Source organism: Nicotiana tomentosiformis, chromosome 2 (genome assembly GCF_000390325.3).
Source record: "Nicotiana tomentosiformis chromosome 2, ASM39032v3, whole genome shotgun sequence".
Classification (NCBI taxonomy): Eukaryota; Viridiplantae; Streptophyta; class Magnoliopsida; order Solanales; family Solanaceae; genus Nicotiana; species Nicotiana tomentosiformis.
Genome location: NC_090813.1, coordinates 59481681 through 59501101, shown reverse-complemented (window position 1 = coordinate 59501101; position 19421 = coordinate 59481681). Strand labels below are relative to the sequence as shown.

The following is a 19421-nucleotide window of genomic DNA, read 5'->3' as shown; positions in this document are numbered from 1 at the left end:
ATTTGGATTCGAATACGTATTCAAATTCGAACGACAAGATAGAATCCTAATTAATAGTTATAAAATGAGATTTACGTAATTTATTTCAAACATTTTTATTTATTTCAAATGCTCTTTTTGAATCTCTCTTAATAACCTAAATGGTGAATTAAATTAGTGTATGAATTAATTCAAATATAGATTGAGTCGTTCACTAATTATTTCACAAAATGCAAACATATTCACCAATTGTGATACCAATAACTTTGAAATTACTTAAAAGAAAAAAATTCAATAAATATAAAATAAATAATAAATATAGCAAATTTTATCCGAAATTATTATCCTTTCCCTTCATCAAACCACGTGAGTGTCAACGGGCTTTTTCAATGCTCATTGACCCGTCTATGAGTATTAAAATTCCCACTGTTCAAATTACCAAGAGAAAACACAGACGACAAAACCCTAAACACAGAGAGATGCCGAAGCCAAAACGGTTGGTATGGAGAATCAAGCAGAAAAATCAGAAAGGGTCAACCTCTTCCTCCAAACCACCACCACCGCCATCGCCGCCGTGGGTGGAACTCCCTCGAGAAATCACGGCCGACATCCTTCACCGGTTGGGAGCAATAGAGATATTGCAAAATGCACAGAGAGTTTGTAGTACGTGGTGGAAGGTGTGCCATGACCCTATCATGTGGCGGGACATTGACATGGGAAGCGACATTGATGTGGACATAGGTGATGATGTCTTGGACGAGTTGTGTCGCGTCGCTGTGAATCGCAGCCAGGGTCAGTTGCACAAAATTAACATCGAGCATTTTGGCAATGACTATTTGCTCAAATATATAGCGGAGAGGTATGAATTGGAACTGAAAATTTACTCTTTCCAGTATTTAAAATTTATTTAATACCTTTTGCAAGCATTTTGGCATATTGTAGGAGTATTGAAATGTGTAGGAGTTGGTAGAGACATGGTTGTAATGTGTTTTAAATGAATTATAAATTTTGTTTTGAAACAGGACAATATTCTCTCATAAACCTATTAATCAACTTGACCTCAACTCACCCTATTATCTATTGTTGTCATATAAACCATATTAAGTAAGTTTTTCAACTTCACGAGAATGTTGCTGCAATAACATGCTTATTGGTGGAAGATGTTGAGACTTCAAAAGGATCTGCCTTTCAATTTTTTGTTTTGAGGTACAAATCACTCATCGAAATTTGATTTATGTGGGGTATATCTTTTTCATGCCTTGGAGCTACGGTAAAGTTGTCTATGTGTGAACTATAGGTAACAGGTTAGAGCAGCCACTGATGCTGCATCAGGGTAGGCTGCCTACATCATTACCCCTTGGGGTGTGGCCCTTCCCCGGACCTGCATTAATGCGGGATGCTTCGTGCACCAGGCTACCCTTTTATATCTTTTTCATGCCAAATTTTGTTACGTGCTTCTGTTTGGAGTTGGTGAATAATTTGACTTTAAGATGTGATAGAAGTTGGTTCAAATGTTGCTTATGTCTCTGCTTTTGAGTATAAAGTGCTCAATGTTAGAAACAACTCTTTTTTTTAATTTGTTGCACAATTGGCTTTTTGACTTGCTGAAATACGTATATTTAGTTGAGATAAGATTGTCTTTTCAGCTTTTGTGGATATTGTGCTAAATTTTGTGCATATGAAGAGCACCCTCGGTCGCTGCAGCACCATGAGGAACCAGACACATTAGTTCTTCTAACATGTTTATAATCTTCTGTAACTCTGTTGTGACATAATATGACTTATGTACTGCTAAATGGTCAAGCTTTGGCTAAAATGTATCTTTCGCCTTCCTTTTGGGCATTACCATGCTGAGTCATCTATTTTATTTGACATCGCTTCTGGCACCATGAGACACCAGATATATCTTTTTATCAAAAATAAATAAAGCAAGGGTGGGAAAAACTGCATGTTAGGGGATATGTTATGTGTAATTTCCATGGAAAATTCAATGAGTAAGCAAATATTGTCTAGATCAGTTGACCTAGCAAATATTGTCTAGATCAGTTGACCTAGCAAAAATTTAACATAAGATGTACTATGTGTGTGCTAAGTTCATGGATGAAATTTCAGATACCATTGAATATTCATTAGGGATATATTATGTTTAATTTACATGGAAAATTCAATGTAAGCAAATGTTGTCTAGATTAGTTGACCTGGTAAAAATCTAACATAATTACATAAGTTGTACTATGTGTATACGAAGTTCATGTCTTTTGATCTAATCTTGTGCGCTTCTGAACAGATCAAGTCAGCTAAGGCATCTAAGACTTGTCAGCTGTGATGAAATTTCAGATGGAGGTTTGGCTGCAGTTGCCAAGAACTTCCCGTTGTTGGAGGAGTTGCACATTTACTTAGCTGTTATTAGTAAAGCTGATATAGACGCTATTGGTCGTTCTTGCTCGCAGCTCAAGTCATTTACATTGAACAACATTGGATTTAGTGGATTCAGAGGATTTAGAAGTTTACATTTTAATGTCAATGATGAAGCTCTGGCTATTGCAGGAAATATGCCTGAGTTGCGACGCCTTGCACTTTTTGGGAATAACTTGACAAATGAAGGCCTGTGTGCCATTCTTGATGGCTGCCTGCGGCTTGAATCACTTGACTTGCGCCACTGTTATAGTATTGATCTTGAAGGGGATTTAGGAAAGAGATGTCGCCAACAGATTAAGGATCTGAAGTGCCCTCGTGATTCCACTTCTGGTTATGAGTTTAGAGCTCAGATTTGTGATTATAGTTCTTCCAATGATGAATACCCATCTGGGTTGTCTGAAGCTGCTGGCCTCTCAGACTATTTGTTTGATTATGAGTATGATGACTTTGATTACGACGACTTCACTAACCCATTTAGCGGCGAGTATCTTGATGAGGATGGTTTCTTTTACTGAGATCGTTTGCTACCTGAAATTTGTTAATGGTAAGAACATAGTTCTATCGAATGCTTTTTTTTTTATTACTAGCATTGTTTTGCCCTTCTTTCCTTCTCGGCCCCCGGGAAAGGTGGGCGAGAGGGGTAAGCCTCAGCTAAAAACAATGTCTCAGGCTCCTGGTGGTGCAGCTCAGCAAGAGGGCATGCTCAGATCCACCTGGTCTAGTGGAAATCTTTGGGAGGAACGACAGAATTAGCTATTTGCTAGAAAATCAATGGTTCCACTGTTGTTTTGCAGGTTCTTGTTTGCTGGGTAAACTGCGATTCAATTGTTCAGCAAATTCTAGGTTGCTGCTCGAATTGCCATTCGTGTCATATTTTGCTGCTCTCATAGCAGTTGAAGTGTCCGGGTTTGCACATTGTTGGCAGCAGATTGTAATTGTAGTTATTAAGGCAGGCCTTAATCCACTAACCTTAGCACTTGGCTGCTTAGAACTACCAGATAACTACTGTGTTCTCTCCTTTTTTGTTTGGTTCATAACCCCTTCACATAAGTCGAATTTGGTAAATTTCTTAGTCTTTTGTTTGAATGTATATAAAAGCCACTTCAAATTATAAAAGCCACGCACATACATACATAATCTACAAACTATAAGTTCAACAAAAGAGTGGGAGGCATACCAGTCGAGCAAAAATATCAAAAGTGCCTCCACCAAGCCAAAGTGAGGACTCAACTGAAGGGAATTGTCATGGTGCCTCTAACCTCATAATTTCAGTCATTTGTTTTCACTTTGTTCGTCTAATTAACACGATCTACTTGTAGTTCGTCTCTCTTCACCTTACTCTTAGATCTCTTCAAGCTCCACATAATCGATTGGTGATTATCAACAAATTATGCTTTCCTTTATCATCCGCACTCTCAATATCTGTAATACATTGACCATTTTATATCAATCGTCAAAGATTCTTTCTTTTGGACCATATTGTTTTTTTCCAAATAGATTCATTTGAGTTACCAAGAATCCTTTGTGATTGGCCATAGTCGAGGCATCAGAAGTTGCGAGGGCTCGTGGCCTTGCTTGTACTCACTAGTGATAGAGACATTTAAAGCCCTTACTTTTAAAGCACTTAATCCTGGTCGTAAGATTTTTAAATATAGTGAAAAGGGTATATGTCCTCATTCAAAAGCTTTCTGATAGACTTAGAATGAGAAATAAACTTTTAAAGCACTTAATCCTGGTCGTAAGATTTTTAAATATAGTGAAAATGGTACATGTCCTCATTCAAAAGCTTTCTGATAGATAGAATGAGAATGATCTTAATAGGGAGGATATCCCCTTGTTTTCTTTAGTCAATGCGTGTCATAAAAGTGACAATATATGAGAATTTTTACTTTGATATGAAGTCACTGATAATATTAATTTGAGTTCTCATAATATTCAATTAATTACTTTTAGCCTTTTATAAGTACAAACTTGCTCATTTTTAATCTGCTTACTAATGGACTCTTAGTAGTTTCAACAAATTACTAACTTTGGACCATGTGGCTGTCGCCTGCTAAGTGAGACTTATTTTGATACTTTCACTTCATAATTTTACGGAAAATAATGTCATAGCATAATAACTTCGCATTTATGGACCCTTAATTATAGTGTAAAAGATTGAAAAATAATGTCGATTTAGCATAACACATAGTAATTCACATGGACAAACGACTAGCACTTCACTAAAATAAGCGGGAGCATTACATGCGGTTATTTGCGTATTACTATTATTAAAATTAAAAATTAATTTCTATCTTCAAGCCAACATCACCTTGAGAATTTATAGTATTTTAATGTCCCCTAAATTATTTTTTCACTTCTCTATTTTAAGAGTAACTTGTATATATGATTACTTTATTAAGTTCGAGATTATTTTATTTTATTTTTAATCTTCTCAATAGTAGTATAGTATTTTATTTTAATTATGTGCAGCACTACAGTATAAAAGGCTATTTTTGACTTTCACCTCCGAAACCCTAGCTATTGCCCCAACCCCTAGATATATAAAGTGTACTACTCCATAATAAACTCTTTGGTGCGGGCCGCTTTTGCAGAAACCCTAGTTCCAGTGAGTCTCTTCTCTCTACCATTTTTATTTCCTTCCTTTCAGTTTTGCATCTAACGTACGCTATGTACCTCTGTTGCAGAAGGTAAGGGAGAAGAAGTGAACAACAATGGCGGTGCCTCTACTTACCAAGAAGGTCGTGAAGAAGAGGGTTAAGAGGTTTATTAGACCCCAGAGTGACCGTAGAATCACTGTCAAGGTATAACACAACCTTCTGTTATTATTATTAGCCCTTTCAGCTTCCCAAATTAACTTTGTTTTGTTGTTGCATTTTTTTTCTTTTGTAAAATAAAGGAGATCTAATTGACCCTTGAAAGGCAAATAGGGGGAGAAAATTTGAGTCAGAATTAAGTTTTATTGGTTTAGCTTTTGTCCATTTGGTTCGATTTTTGCTGAGTTTTTCGGATTTTACAGATATAGTTGATAACTCAAAGTAATTCATACTACCTAAGTTGTCAAACAATGTATGAGTATGGCATTTCCTTTGAGATGATATTGTATCTAATATCTAGAGTTACAATGTATTTTGACATTTTATTTAGAAAGGTCTTGTGATAATGTTGGGATTTCAACCCTGTTGACATTAATTTTAGTGCGATATTTGATGACCTTCTCCCTGCATTTGGTTGTTTGGCTGTTTTTCTGAGTAATAGTGTTGCTGCTAATAAGATTGAAAGATTTAAGTAATTTATATGCATGCCATTTGGTTGTTATGTATGGAATCATGTTGGTCAGTTGGTTTGAAATTTAGTTACCAGCTTGGTAAAGACACTTAGAAGCATGTAATTAGCGTTTTCAAATGTAGCTTCCCTTTAGCAGTTATCTGTACAGGGCTTAATAAATTGAACTGATAAGCCAGGATGGATTTGAACTGTTGCTTCAGACCACATTCTGGGGTGTAATTGATTTCTCTATGGTTAGCTATTATGGCTTGCTAGGAAATCTTGTGAATTGAAACTGAGTGTTCAATCCTTTATAACAGGAAAGCTGGCGCAGACCCAAAGGTATCGATTCTAGAGTGAGGAGAAAGTTCAAGGGATGTGTCTTGATGCCCAACATTGGGTACGGGTCTGACAAGAAGACCCGCCACTATCTTCCCAATGGTTTCAAGAAGTTTGTTGTGCATAATGCAAGTGAGCTTGAGGTCTTAATGATGCATAACAGGTAGCATGATAAACTCACTCACTCATCTCCTGTTTCTTACTATACCTACAGGTTTGATTTATCGTGTCTTGTCAACCAACTTATTGCTCTTTTCCTTCCCAGAACTTACTGTGCAGAGATTGCACACAATGTTTCCACGAGGAAGAGGAAAGAGATTGTTGAGCGAGCTGCCCAGCTTGATGTTGTCATAACAAACAAGCTTGCTAGGTTGCGCAGCCAGGAGGATGAATGAGCATTTTGGCTTTTAAATGATATCTCTATATTGTTAGTGTCTGCACTTGTTCCTTGTGTTTGTTTGATTAACATTCTATTTTTCCCGATGCGGATTTTGATTTATCCTATTGCTATCAGATGCTTAAATTTTCAGATTTTAGTACACCTTTTTTACCGGTGTTTTGGGTAAGTGGCTTTATGTTCGTTAATATATGCTGATCTGCATGTTTTACATTAAATGGCTAGATTGTATGCTGATCTTGATTTCTTTATTACGATCTATAGATCAAAAGATTGCTCAAGATGCATCATGTGACATTAAACATCAGTGACTTGAGCTACAACTTTGTCGAAGCTTTGTTTTGATGTGATGCTACTTCACTTTTCAGTAATAATTTAGTTATTTACTGATTATGACATCTTTCTGATATTAAGAGCTTATATGATTAAGTTCATACCTGCGTTGCTCTATACAGAACCTGTTGATCTGTCTTTTATAACTGCAAATCGGTAACATATCTTCAAAAGGACTTATTATTCGCTGCCAAGCTTTTTCACATCTGCATCAAATATTACCAATCCAGTTAATTCGGATGGAATTTTGGACGATGTAAAGATCTATGTTTCATGATAGAATTTCATTTATATCTCACGCAAGCAGCTAGGAGGCGGCTTATTGTAGTCCTTTTTACTATGTATTTGTATTCTTTGAGTAGATATATGGCTCCATCTGTACTCTGGACTTAGGCGTGTGGGTTTGTTTCCTTTGCTTCCTTTGCGGTTAATAAGACCATATCAAATGATTTGGTAGAAATGACATTAGGTAGCCATTCTAGAGGACTGATATTTAGGAATTAGCCAATGTATCATGAATTTCAGTTTTGTCCTGAAATTAAGATTTTTAGTTCAAAATTTTAAGACAAAATAAGTACCGGCGAATCCCTAAATGGTCTTAAGAATGGCTATTTGTGTACTTCTCCCATTCTAAAACTCTTCGGACAGTATAACTAGCATAACTATGTTAGCTATTCAGCACGGCGGTTCCAATGCATGCCTTTTGCGTTGCCTCCGGAGCTCTTTCCTTCAGGCTGAAATTTAAAGCTGCCAAGAAGCTAAAATGTAGTCCAAGATGGTAGATGTTGCATGTGTCGTATAAGTAAGACACTGGAATTCATTATTTTGGTTGTCAATCTTATATATATTTATTTAGTATACATTTCGGTCAAAGGAAAATCTGTCTTTACATTCTTTCGTACAAATTTCTAATGTCTTCGGTACTTGCTTGTCTGGTTTGTATCATATAACTGATTTTGATTACTCAAATGAGTTGACTAATAATTGATTTAAGTTCGACGATTTAGAGATATATGAGGGCCATTTTCTTACAAGTGACTTTCTATTGTGATAACCTAACATGTTATTTAATATAAAGATAATTTAATTCAGCAAAATACGAGGCTCAAGGGTATAGGTGATATATCCTTCAATTCACGCATGGATGGCTCCAGTAGGCCTATTATAAGATAGTTGTGCTACACCAAAAGGAAATAATAATAATAATTAAAAAAAAAGTCAAGATATGACAAGGATCTCTAAGCTTAAGCAAAACTATAATAGTTTATGCTGGCAACTAGCACGAGTACATTCGCAAAAACAAAATCCAAATAAGGTTAAGTCATTCAAACCTACTTGCTAGCAACTGCCATCAGTATTTGCCGAAGTGCCAAAATACATATGTTCATTTTACGCAATCACTGGAGGTATATACGACGGACAATCTCTTTATACTTTTAGTGTGGTAGCAAAAATTCGAAAGTTCCTACTACCCCAGACATCATTGTCATCGATATGATAAGATTTTAGGCAACATCTGATCCAGGGTGGATTTCTGGAATAATCATTCATTTCACTACCATCATCGCCTTCAGAAGTTCCAAGCAACAAATTCCTCTTCTTTGTTAATGCATAAACAGAGGGGTAGCCATCAAAAAACTGTTCCTGGAAAGTGAAGTAGCATCACGTCAATTGACAAGTTAGTAGCTCAAACAATGAAAACATGCAAATCAGTCAGATTAGCACATTTCTGCAGTCATCTTGATATAGCATATTGAGGCTTCACATTTATAATCTTCAAGGGCCTCCATCTCATTATTTCCCCAATCAACCCGGGGGTGGGGGGGAAGGCATATTTTGGGACGCAAAAAGTTTTCAGTTTGTACAAAATCAACAACTATGACACACGGAATGTTCATTTTGCTTCAAGATAACAAAGTCAAACAGTTTAGTTATGAGTTTAGGTACGTTATATATACTTTCCAAATACATAAATCATAATAAAATACTGATATCCAAGTCCATCAAACATAGTCCCCAATGTGCTGCTATTTAAAGAGATCGTAAGTGCAAAAACAATTATTACCGCATCCTCTGCATACAGATATGCATGGATTCTGGCAGTTGGATCCTCTACGGTCAACCTGATCCTATAAACCCCAGAAGGGGAACGGAAATCTTCAACTATCCAAGGAAATGCCGCTACCACTCGAACTACACAGTGAAATTTACCTACGACCTTCAAGCAGTAAGCTCAATGATGTAAGAGTGATAAAAAGTGCCAAGCCATATATGTAATACAGAAAAGAATCTTACTAGATTTATCCTAACTGTATAGCTTCTAAGAACTTTCTATGCTCATGGAGACGAGCAATGAAACTGAAAAAAGGAACTTGCACTACATTAAGCACCAATTGTCCTCACCAATTTTATCCCCCATACGCTCCTTTATCACTATCCCTACTGCGAGTAGTATAACCAGCAGGAGAAATGAAATTTATATTATCCTCATTTAAAGACCTAAGAAAAGATAATCCATAATAACCAATTTCACAGGGAGAAGTCATCTGAATCAATGGAATCAGGGAGGAAGAACATAAAGCTAACTGCTCAAACTTTCTCAAGTCCTTAAATGCTGCTTAGTAACTAGAAGATTCACCCAGTTGATAACACAGAATTTTTCTGGTGTTTTAAAAGAGCTCAAAAACTATTACACATTGCCGTTTTCTTGATCAATAGGATTTTCAGCCCTTTCAGCATTAATTATAGAACAAACAAAATGTGAAATGTTTGAGGGTGAAGAGGTAAGGTCGCTTGCAAATCGAAGAAACAAATGGTTCATGGATGTCACTACTCTAAATACACTATTCCAGTATAGCCAAAATCTGTTGAAAGCAAATAATGTGTTTCAATGCCTCTGTGCATAAAAAATCAAGAAGATGTAAGGTTTCTTGCAACATCCACGAAGTAAATAGTAAAGATAGTGTTAATACATCTTCGATAATTGGAATACTAACACGGCACAAGGAAAGGATGACCTTGTAAAGTGGTCAAGATACCTTTGGATTCACCAGAACTCTCATCAAGGAGACAAAAGGTACATCGGGGTAGTCGGTCTCTGCGAATTTAGGAAATAAAAGAAACGTTAGTATGTGTAATTAAAACATCAGAAACATTGCTTGAGCATACAAGCCAAACCTGTTATGTCAGATGGCCAAGGAAAGCATGACAAAGGCATCCATCCCCATTTAGATTTACGGCGCTCATCATGATCCCTATCATGTAATTGCAAACAATTGAGGTAAATTCAGAGGTGCATGGTATTATACCGGCGGGACAAGATTGTTACGAAACACCTTGCTGCCAGAGTAGATATGGAAATGATAAATGTTGCGGCATGAGCCCCCATGTTATGAATTCATGGGCTATGACATGCTTGTCAAATATCGATGTTGAACATGTTTATCATGCAATTGAGTTTCACGCCTAACATTATTTATTTATTTTCTTTTTTTCAAATAAGGAGTTCCACACCTAACATTCTACCATATATATTAAAACTGGAAGAAGAAAGACCTCATCCGCTGTAAAACGATGTCATCTTCATCGGATAAGTAGCAAAGCTTAGTAAAGGGCATTAGAACAGCATGCCACAATGCTGTATGAAGTTCACATCTAATGTTAATGAGTTTCACCCATCGATTGCTCTTGAGAAAGTTAACGCCTAGTTTCTCGTTGCAACGATCAATGGTTACCCTCAAGACAGTTCCAAGAGGCGGCAAGGTACACAGAATATCTCTCGGCAAAGGTGAGTTCACTGACTGCAATGGAAGTGGGTTTTCCAATTCTTCTTCTAGCCTGTAATTCATGAAACAATAGGCCACAGCATATCAGGAACAGGTACCAAATCATCCATAATGTATGCAAAAGCTTTCTTGGAAAGAAGCAGTCCGCAGATATTCAGTGAACCTCTCTGAATGTACTTAGTTCAACAAAGGTTATATTTAAGGCCAGTAAAGTACTGGAAGAAGGCCAGATATTTAAGGGTGATTTGAGGCTTTAGTTCCCATTGTATTTTCTTTGACCTTTTAAGTTATCTAAATTTCAGTTATCCAGGTACTTTGGTGATACTCATTAAGATCAGGAAGTAACCAGGTGTGGCTATTAGTTAGTTTGCATCAACTCAGTCTTTTGGGTGGCATTGAATTAAATTGGTAAAAATTAAAAGTTAAGCTTGAAATATTATTAAGCGTTTCAGAGTTGGGCCTATCGATTATGTTCTTAAGCCCAATTCCTAACTTGTTTCAATAACTCTACTATTGCTTTGAGAGTGAACAGCATTAAATTAGTACAGATATCTCCTAGTGTTTTATTACTAAATATGTAATAGCGTATTAAAAAGAAATAGTTTCCACCTAAAACAAATTTCTGTTCAATGGTGACAGTAGATAAAGGAAATCTCTTTCCAACAAAGACCCTAATATAACCTATTGCAAGCACAAAGTGGTCATATAACTAATTCAGATATCCAGGGAATCCATCAATCACTCTTGCACAAGTATCTCATATCAAGTGTGAACTAATTAAAAAATTTCTACTAACATCACAAGCTTACTCCTAGCACAAAGCCTGATTGAAAAGTAGAAAAGCTCACTTTGTTTTGATAGTGACTGGTGGAGTATCCGTTCCATCCCACACGAGAAGCATCCACTTATCTTTTTCAACTTCACATACATGAAGAATCTTGCATATGCCAACGTAATTTGCAATGGAAGTGTTAGTGAATTTGAATGTAGTGTCAATACCCAAGAACATGTGACCCGCACTGTGCTTGCCAACATATTCTAGATACATTTAAGGACAAAACTTACGTTAAGGACACATAACTACCTTGCAGATCAAATTGAAACGTTCTCCTTCTCTGATCTCTTTCAAGGAATGTAAATCAGTCAAACCTATCAAGAAACGAAAAGTGTAAGCATATTCTGAGGGAGACACGAAAATTCAAACAACAAAATAAAAAAAGAAAAAGAAAAAACACTACCAGAATATAAATGGCATCTGTTTGTTCTCTTTTTCTTTTTCCCATTAGTTTTAATGGAGGCTAGGGAGAGAAGGAAGGGATTCTGCAATTGGATCAATCATTTAAAGCAAAACTGATGTTTCAAAGAGTAATCAATATATTGAAGGATAGGGTTAATGTTAACTGAGATTATGTGAGAGGTTGTAGCAACTAGATAACTACAGGTAAATGTGCCACACATATACCGAACACCTTTCATGGATCCATTATTTGTCTTGATATGTCTGTGTCGAACAAGTGACAAGGGTACTTCATGAAATTCATTGAACTATATGTACCTGTACGTCCATAATGGATATGTACTCCTAGACAAACTTATCAACATAGGAAACATTATTTTATGCAACCTTCATCAGCTAAATAAATAATCATTATGTACTTAGCCCGGAATTCTGTTATAAGCATCACCCTGAAGTTGGCAATGCTCATGAGAATACCTGTATCAATCTGGTGATCATCCAACCACTTCATCAGACCCAGTATAAATTTCTTGTCTTGCTCTCTAGCGTGATACTTTAAAGAACATTGGTAAGGAAGGAAATTTGAGTTATCTTTTCGGTCAAATATTGCAAATGAAGAGAACTTCTTGTTGAACAAAGCATAAATTTCAGGTCCATGAGTTTTCATCTGCACACCCACAAATACCACTTGTAAGGATTGACACCATATTTTTATTTCCAGAAAATAATACTTAAGAACAATAAAGTTCATCATTCAGGACAAAATCATGCATTCAATTTGTTGGCCAATCCAGTAACTTTATCTATTTCCTTGAGAAATTGACTTTTATTTGTTCCCACTTGGCCTTTGCCAGATATTTATAATAGTAGATTCATAAGCAGTTCAGAATCCAGATATAACAAAGTTTAGCAGATAGAAGGGCTTTGAAAACAAAGTTATCAATGTACTTCAATCAACTTTGAGAAGCAACAAACTCTTCTCCTCTTAAGAGGATAAAGGAAAAACTTCCAAGTGGCTTAAATATCCATCAAGTGATGGACTAACTGCAAAGGCAGCTCCTCCTAACCCAGGAATGAATAAAAGTCAAATACCACAAAAAGGAACGATGCAATCTCTGCTCAGCCGCTTCTGTTTAAAGGAGAATAGCTGAATCCTGACGGATGCCAAAATATCAATCAACCACGGTTGGAAATTGGGTTGATCATTTAATTGAATAAAAATATCATGAGCTGGTCGATAGAAAGGGCTCAAGTTACATTTTGAAGTCGTTCCAAACTTTTGGGTTGGGAAAGGAGTGCATATACCCTTTTGAAGTTCTAGACAATGCCAATTGTATATAATATGGGGTCTCCCCCTCCAGCGGGATCAGAAAAGGTTGTATTAAAGTTTCGATCTAAGCCTTGTATAATGTGGTGCATAGTTTTTAAAAGAAAATTCGTTCATTTTAACATTTATTTCAGGGTTTAATTACTCTGTATCTAAGTTCAAGATTTCCATTACATGTAAAACTAATAAAAGAAATGAACCAATACCCACAGGGCTACAAGCAAATATTAGAGCAAAATTAGTTACCACAACTTGAGAAAGCTGAACTATGTCACCAACAGTCAGCACTTGAGGAAGCTTGTCCATAGTCTCAGCGAAAAAATTAACTGAAATACCAGGGCTTGGATAGGACTCATCAATTATCTTAATGGTGCAAAAACAATCTACAAAATACAAACAAAAGAAACCAAAAATCAAGCCTAAAAGTTCGTTTCACACAATGCTGTGGCAAAAAGAAACAGCTTCAGGATATTAACTACAGCTACATATCCCAAATAGGTGATGTGTAGAGCATACACAGCGTGATGTGCAACAACTCAATGCACTTTGTGCAAGTGCTGGTGCTACACATAAGCAGCGAGGAAACAGATATCTTTAGCTGATGGTTCATTGTAGTTATTGTATATATTGGTGCATTTAAATTCTTATAACAGTATTCATACACGTGTATCAGTTTGGACAGCACTTGAAAAATGAGAATTTGATTCTCCTTCACCTCCATTTTCTCTCTTCGTTTTATAAGCTCAGTGACAAGTGAAGCTTTTTCAAGCAAATATTTTTTTAAAAATTAGAGCTTTCATTTCTTTTTAACTAAACGTGGCATCAGAAAGTACAGTAAAAAAATTTAATAAACCCTAAAGTGAAATATTTAAATACGTGTAGAGAATGTTGTAGTCAAATAAATAATTATTCAATTATAAAACGGAAGGAAAACGAGTACTATTTGAGAAGAAACAAAGACCAGTGCCCTTGGACTGCTTGGGGAGACCGGTTTCGATAACAACGCCGATGAGATTGACTTTCTGATTGAGTGCAGCTCTGGCATCTACTATTTGTAGGAACTTGTAGTCATCTCCGCTACTTCTGCGACCCATTTTCGAAGAAACTTTGTGTAATCTCTCCTCTTTGCTTTCGTTTTCTGAGGAAACACACCCACCGAGGTAATAGTGCTCTTCGCCAGGAATTTTAGGGCGCCAAAATGTTCATTCTGATCACTGCGTTCTACACACATATTTAAACACACATTCTAAAATGTGCACTATAGTTATTATTTTATTTTATATTGGACTTAGCTGTTATGTTGCTTTAGTTTTGAATATTAAAGGACAATAAGCATGTATATTAGTAGCATTTACAACATTTTCACAAGTAATATAATTTCAGAGGACTTCTAATTCTTATAATGCTTTATTATGAGTAGTAATAAAGGAAGTCTCTAAAATCAATTTATTTTGAGAATTTTTTTTTAAAAGTACTTTTTAGAAAAAGTACGTCCGGTAAAAAATAATTTGTATTTGACTATTTTATTTAAAAAGTATTTTTTAATAGCAATTAACGTTTGATCAAACTTTTAAAAAGTATCTATTTTGTGTGTTCTCAAAAGTTCTTTTCAAAAAAGTATTTTTTTGGAGAGAAACTACTTTTTTTCTCTTCAAAAGTATTTTTTTTTCTTTCAAAAGCTGGGCCAAACACCTTAATTTTAGAAAAAATACACTTTTGTCTCAAAAAAAGCTTGGTCAAACATGCTATAAGTAGGAAAAAGATGATCAACCGTCTGCTCATCATATTTTATGTTGCGAGTTGAGAAGAGAGAACAAGGACCAAATATTGGGTTTTCTGTTTTCATTTGGAGGAAAGATAAAAATTAAAATGTGGCTCTTCTACCGCCCATTGCTTATAATTGCCGGCAGAAAGGGATCTTCTCCTGGCTGATGTCGCAATTGTGCATTTGCTGGTAATATTTGAGGTTTGGAAATAAATTGCTGGCGATTAGTTAGTTGATGCTAAATAATTGCCAGTAAAACTACTTTTTGTAGTGTGTAAAGACTATATTTAACCTGAATCTACAAAATTGTTCAGGGATCTGTAAGATGCTTCTACAACATAACTTTCTCCATCTTCAGGTAGTCACTAGAGGAACAGATCCTTTAAATGGAAGCATACAAGAGTAGGTGACATACTTCACACTATCTATCAATACAACAACAAAAATCCGAGAGATGGACTTTGGTCCCATCATGCCATCAGCATCACCTGCCTCTCTTGGATCAACTAACACAGAGACAACCATTGAAGACAGTGAATTATTTCCAGTGAAGTCATCTTTCTTTCCACTTCCTCCAACGTGTTCTTCAGAAATGTTGTGAGTTACTCCAGAAACAGAAAGACTATTAAGGATCCTTCTATTTCTCCCCTTGTTGGTGCGTGTAGTAGCATTCTGCCTCTGCTCCATAGAAACATTCCTCACAGTGGTAACAGGAACTATGCCTCCTGGAGATGAGGACACATCAAACTGGAACACTTCAGTACACATGCCTGAACTCAACATAGGCCCTGCACAAATGAGAAAGAAAATCTTTAAGTAAGCGGGCAGGGGGAGGCTGCTGCGAAACAGAGACAAAATGCCCTATTTAGATTTGATTGAGACATGGATATAGTAAGATTAGAAACATTAGGCACCAACATATAAACAGCAACCAAGAATGGATTGTAGGAGTAGAACGTAATCCATGTTGTACAAACCATGTGTATTCTGAAAGCACTATTCATTTAGAAGACAGCGACTTAAAGTCGGATTTGGCGCTGTAGATATTGGTTTAGTTAAGAAAAAAGGTACAGAGAGAAAGATCTCCAATAAAAAAAGAACCAAGGACAAATATATCAACAATATATGACAAACAAATGATGTACAATAAACATACAATTATTTAATAAAGATAGAAAAGTAGCAAATTGGAATGAGGTTTAACAGCACTTACCAGCAACGCCTTCAAGGAACCATTGCTGCACAGTTGACTTTGCTTTCTCTTTATCCCCAGAGCCAAGAGCACGTTTTCCATCAACAGGACTGCGGTAATGGTGGGGATGCCTCCCTGGGATGGCAGGGGCCAAATCTCCAGGAACCGCAAGACCCGTCTCTCCACTGCTCTTCTTATCTCCACTTCTATGAGATGCCATGGCTTTCTCACTTGCCAAAACAGAATGAATTATCAAGTTTCCATCAATCTTCACAAGTTTATCATTCCTGGGAACATACAATGAGGCCATTAGAGGCTCACTATCATTGCCCGAGCGAATAAACTCATCTGTGCCGCTATTGAAATTTGGTTGACCATCTCCTCCCTGACCTCTCCGACCGCAATTAGTGCTGTAATCCCTCCCATTATGTTTTCCTGAATAAATACTCCTGTTCTCTTGCCCATCAACAGCCAAAACTCTTCCACGATGCCTTTCATTGTGCCCACTTCCAGAAAGATCTCCACTTGCAAAAGGTTCTCTCACTCCTCCGTATCTCATATTTATCACAGGAACCAATCCACCAAACAGGAGCATGAAGAACAACAAGCCAAGGAAACTAACACTCGCAACCTTCTTGGTTTTCATCTCAGTCTTCTTAGTCTCTACTTTCTTACTACCCTTGGGTGCAGGAGCTGCTGCTTGTGGTTTCAACCTAGGAATAGGAACCAAAGGCACTTGTGATCCTTGTGGCTTCACCATATAAGGCGGAGCACAAGGCATCCAAGGATACATCACCGGGTACATCCCAGGGGGTGGTGGTGGCATCGGGGAAGGCACTGGTCCCATCTGTGACCTTAAAGTTGCATTCTCGGACATTATGTATGATATTTTAGCATTCAAATCTTGAATAGTTGAATGCATAGTCCTCACCTTATCCTCTAACTCCCCAACATAATGCTTTTTCCTTTGCCTAGAAAGCTGAGCACTTTCCCTATTCCTCATCAATCTTGCTTTCCTCTTTTCATCCCCTCCTTCACTATTCAACACATTGCTACATTCAGCCACATAATTAGATTTTTGGTATTTGCTTACATTGTTTGAATCTTCTTCACTCACTTTTTTCCTCTTCAATATGGAGCTACACTTATTATTATCTTTTGTATTCATCATTTCCTCTAATTTAATGATGTTCTGTTCTACTACTACACATTTTATGGGAGAAGAAGTTACCGATTTGCTGGGACAATTGAAAGCTTCTTCAGAGACATGGGAGCCACAATTGCCAGAACCCTGCGACTCCGGTGAAGGGAAGTTCGAATCATAGGAACCCTCATTGTTGTCATTTCCAGAATCCTCATGATTAGACCCATTAGATTCGGGGGGCGACGGCACATTCAGATATCCAGAGACATCTGAAATTTGGTTCGATGCTGCAGTCAAAACAAGGGACCCACTCGAAGTTTGACCTCCGGAGCTATGACACGCCTCGGACGTACCTCCAGCGACGGAAACATGACGTAATTCCGGAGACGACTTGAAAATCCGAGAAGAATCGTTAAAACTTGGGATCAGCTGTTGACCAAACCCATTTGGGTCAATCTGACCCGTTTCAAGAGAACTGGAGTTGTTGAGAATGGCAGCATCATCAGGAGGGAAGATGATATCTAAGTCGAATTCGAGGTCATCAAACATGAATTCGTTGTTGAATGCTTCATCACAAATGACGTTACTACTGTTATTGCTGTTTCCTTGGTCCAGAGGTGGATCCGAGGCACCGGCAAAGTTGTTCGCCGGCGGCACATATGGATCGGCCACCAATGGATTTGCCATTTCCGGGGCACAGATCCAAATAAGTATTTGGAAAGTGAGATTGCAGAGAGGAGAGGGTTTATGTTTTAGGACCTAAAGTATGGGGTTTTAAGTTTGTTACACTTACTTGACGTAAGGTGAACGGTACGTTACCCTCGCTTCTCACGCATTGATGAAGGATGTGAATTTCACGCTCTTGGTTATTTTTTGAGATAATATAATATGTCAAACTTTCTCCTCCAAATTTGTTAGATACAATATAACAAAACATCAAACGTAAGACAATTATGAACTATACCGGTACGAACCAAAAATTTAAAAAGAACTTTTGTTCTCATCTCCAATGTTTGATTAGTTTGCACGGAGATTTCAAACAAACTATGAAATTACAAGAGGGAGTAAATTGTTATCTTTTTTTTTTATGACTAGGTAGTTGACTGGTTTGACAATTAGTCATACTAAGATTAGATACGAGGTAAATAGTAAATACAGAAAGTAAAAAAGATAAAGTAAATGACATCGGACATTTTTATATTGGTTCAGATTCAATGTGAATCCTAGTTCAGTCCTCTTGGGTTGCAAGAGTGTTCTCTCTTCAAGTTCCTTGAATTTTTTCGATACAAGCGAGTTGATGTTGTCAAACATATACCAACTGCTTCTCAAAACACAATTGACTTTCTACGATTTTGATACAATGTATCACCGGTGATCTTTCTCTTTTTCTTCTCTTCACTAATTACATAGTAAATCTAGAGTAGACTACATTGTTTGTTTGGAGTAGAACAAAAAGCTTGATGTTGGTTCGATCAAAGTATACTAGAGCAAATCTTCGAGAGATGGGTAACCTAAAGGAATTGATCCTTTGAGTGAATCTTAATTAATTCGTTTCAAGAATAAGGTTGGAACTTTTCTATTGTTGATCCTTGAAGTTCGATGTGATAGGCATGATTACCTTGAATGGTGTAACTAATTAGCTTTGCATATCTTCCATACAACGTGTTTGATGTGATTGTCATTGACGTCCGTGATTGGAGATCAAGATTAGATTGTGATATTCCTTGATGCTCGTGATTAAAAATCAGGAGTAGATTTTTCGCTGAATTGATTCTGCTATCTTAGCCTTCCTTTCTTATATAGCTTCTCATATCCTTAATTGGCTCATATTTCCTTTCTTGATTATCCGGCTTTGAAACGTCTACTTTTCAAAGATCCTTGATTGCATGCAATAAGAATAAGTTATTTTTCATCATTAAAACCGAGATCTAACAATACTCACTTTTTTATGATGACAGAAAAAATAACTTAATTAATTCTAATTTCATCTTTATTCGATCATTCTTGTAGTCTGACTCCCTCTCAACTTGTTATCTCTTCCTGCATAGAGACTTTGCATGTGATGTAGTGTGATGTAGGGGTGGGCATAATACCGGCCGAATCGAAAAAATCGGCTGAACCGTGAATTTTAGTTTTTAGGTTTCGGTTTAATCGGTTTTTCGGTCGGTGCACGGTTTTTAAATTATTAATTTTCGGTTTTTCGGTGCGGTTTACGGTTTTGGTATTTCGGTTTTCGGT

General features: G+C 36.8%; 4 protein-coding genes across 9 annotated transcripts; 2 read left to right on the top strand and 2 right to left on the bottom strand.

Moving 5' to 3' along the window:
- The first annotated feature begins 398 nt into the window (after window positions 1–398).
- Window positions 399–3472, top strand: LOC104112453 (F-box protein SKIP19-like). Its single transcript, XM_009622383.4, has 3 exons — window positions 399–838; window positions 2267–2941; window positions 3192–3472. The coding sequence occupies exons 1-2, from the start codon at window positions 459–461 to the stop codon at window positions 2910–2912; spliced, it is 1026 nt and encodes a 341-aa protein (XP_009620678.1). The 5' UTR covers window positions 399–458; the 3' UTR covers window positions 2913–2941; window positions 3192–3472.
- A 1407-nt stretch (window positions 3473–4879) lies between these two features.
- LOC104112452 (large ribosomal subunit protein eL32z) lies at window positions 4880–6569 on the top strand. Of its 2 annotated transcripts, none has more exons than XM_009622381.4 (4): window positions 4880–5005; window positions 5085–5201; window positions 5985–6166; window positions 6269–6569. In XM_009622381.4, exons 2-4 carry the CDS (start codon window positions 5112–5114, stop codon window positions 6396–6398), a joined length of 402 nt encoding a protein of 133 aa, XP_009620676.1. In that variant the 5' UTR covers window positions 4880–5005; window positions 5085–5111; the 3' UTR covers window positions 6399–6569. The 2 variants fall into 2 exon arrangements, with proteins under 2 accessions (XP_009620676.1, XP_009620677.1); XM_009622382.4 differs by having other exon boundaries at window positions 4894–5005; window positions 5088–5201.
- A 1343-nt stretch (window positions 6570–7912) lies between these two features.
- On the bottom strand, window positions 7913–14309 carry LOC104112451 (protection of telomeres protein 1b). Of its 5 annotated transcripts, XM_070195417.1 has the most exons (11): window positions 14235–14299; window positions 14023–14203; window positions 13329–13465; window positions 12233–12422; window positions 11603–11667; window positions 11367–11455; window positions 10289–10570; window positions 9911–9987; window positions 9772–9830; window positions 8799–8951; window positions 7913–8377 (listed from the first exon to the last, which is right to left on the bottom strand). In XM_070195417.1, exons 2-11 carry the CDS (start codon window positions 14174–14176, stop codon window positions 8162–8164), a joined length of 1422 nt encoding a protein of 473 aa, XP_070051518.1. In that variant the 5' UTR covers window positions 14177–14203; window positions 14235–14299; the 3' UTR covers window positions 7913–8161. The 5 variants fall into 5 exon arrangements, with proteins under 5 accessions (XP_070051518.1, XP_009620673.1, XP_009620674.1 ...); XM_009622378.4 differs by having other exon boundaries at window positions 14023–14309; XM_009622379.4 differs by having other exon boundaries at window positions 14044–14308.
- Window positions 14310–15093: 784 nt separating this feature from the next.
- On the bottom strand, window positions 15094–17942 carry LOC104112450 (bZIP transcription factor 17). Its single transcript, XM_009622377.4, has 2 exons — window positions 16061–17942; window positions 15094–15635 (listed from the first exon to the last, which is right to left on the bottom strand). The coding sequence occupies exons 1-2, from the start codon at window positions 17868–17870 to the stop codon at window positions 15202–15204; spliced, it is 2244 nt and encodes a 747-aa protein (XP_009620672.1). The 5' UTR covers window positions 17871–17942; the 3' UTR covers window positions 15094–15201.
- Window positions 17943–19421: the final 1479 nt, after the last annotated feature.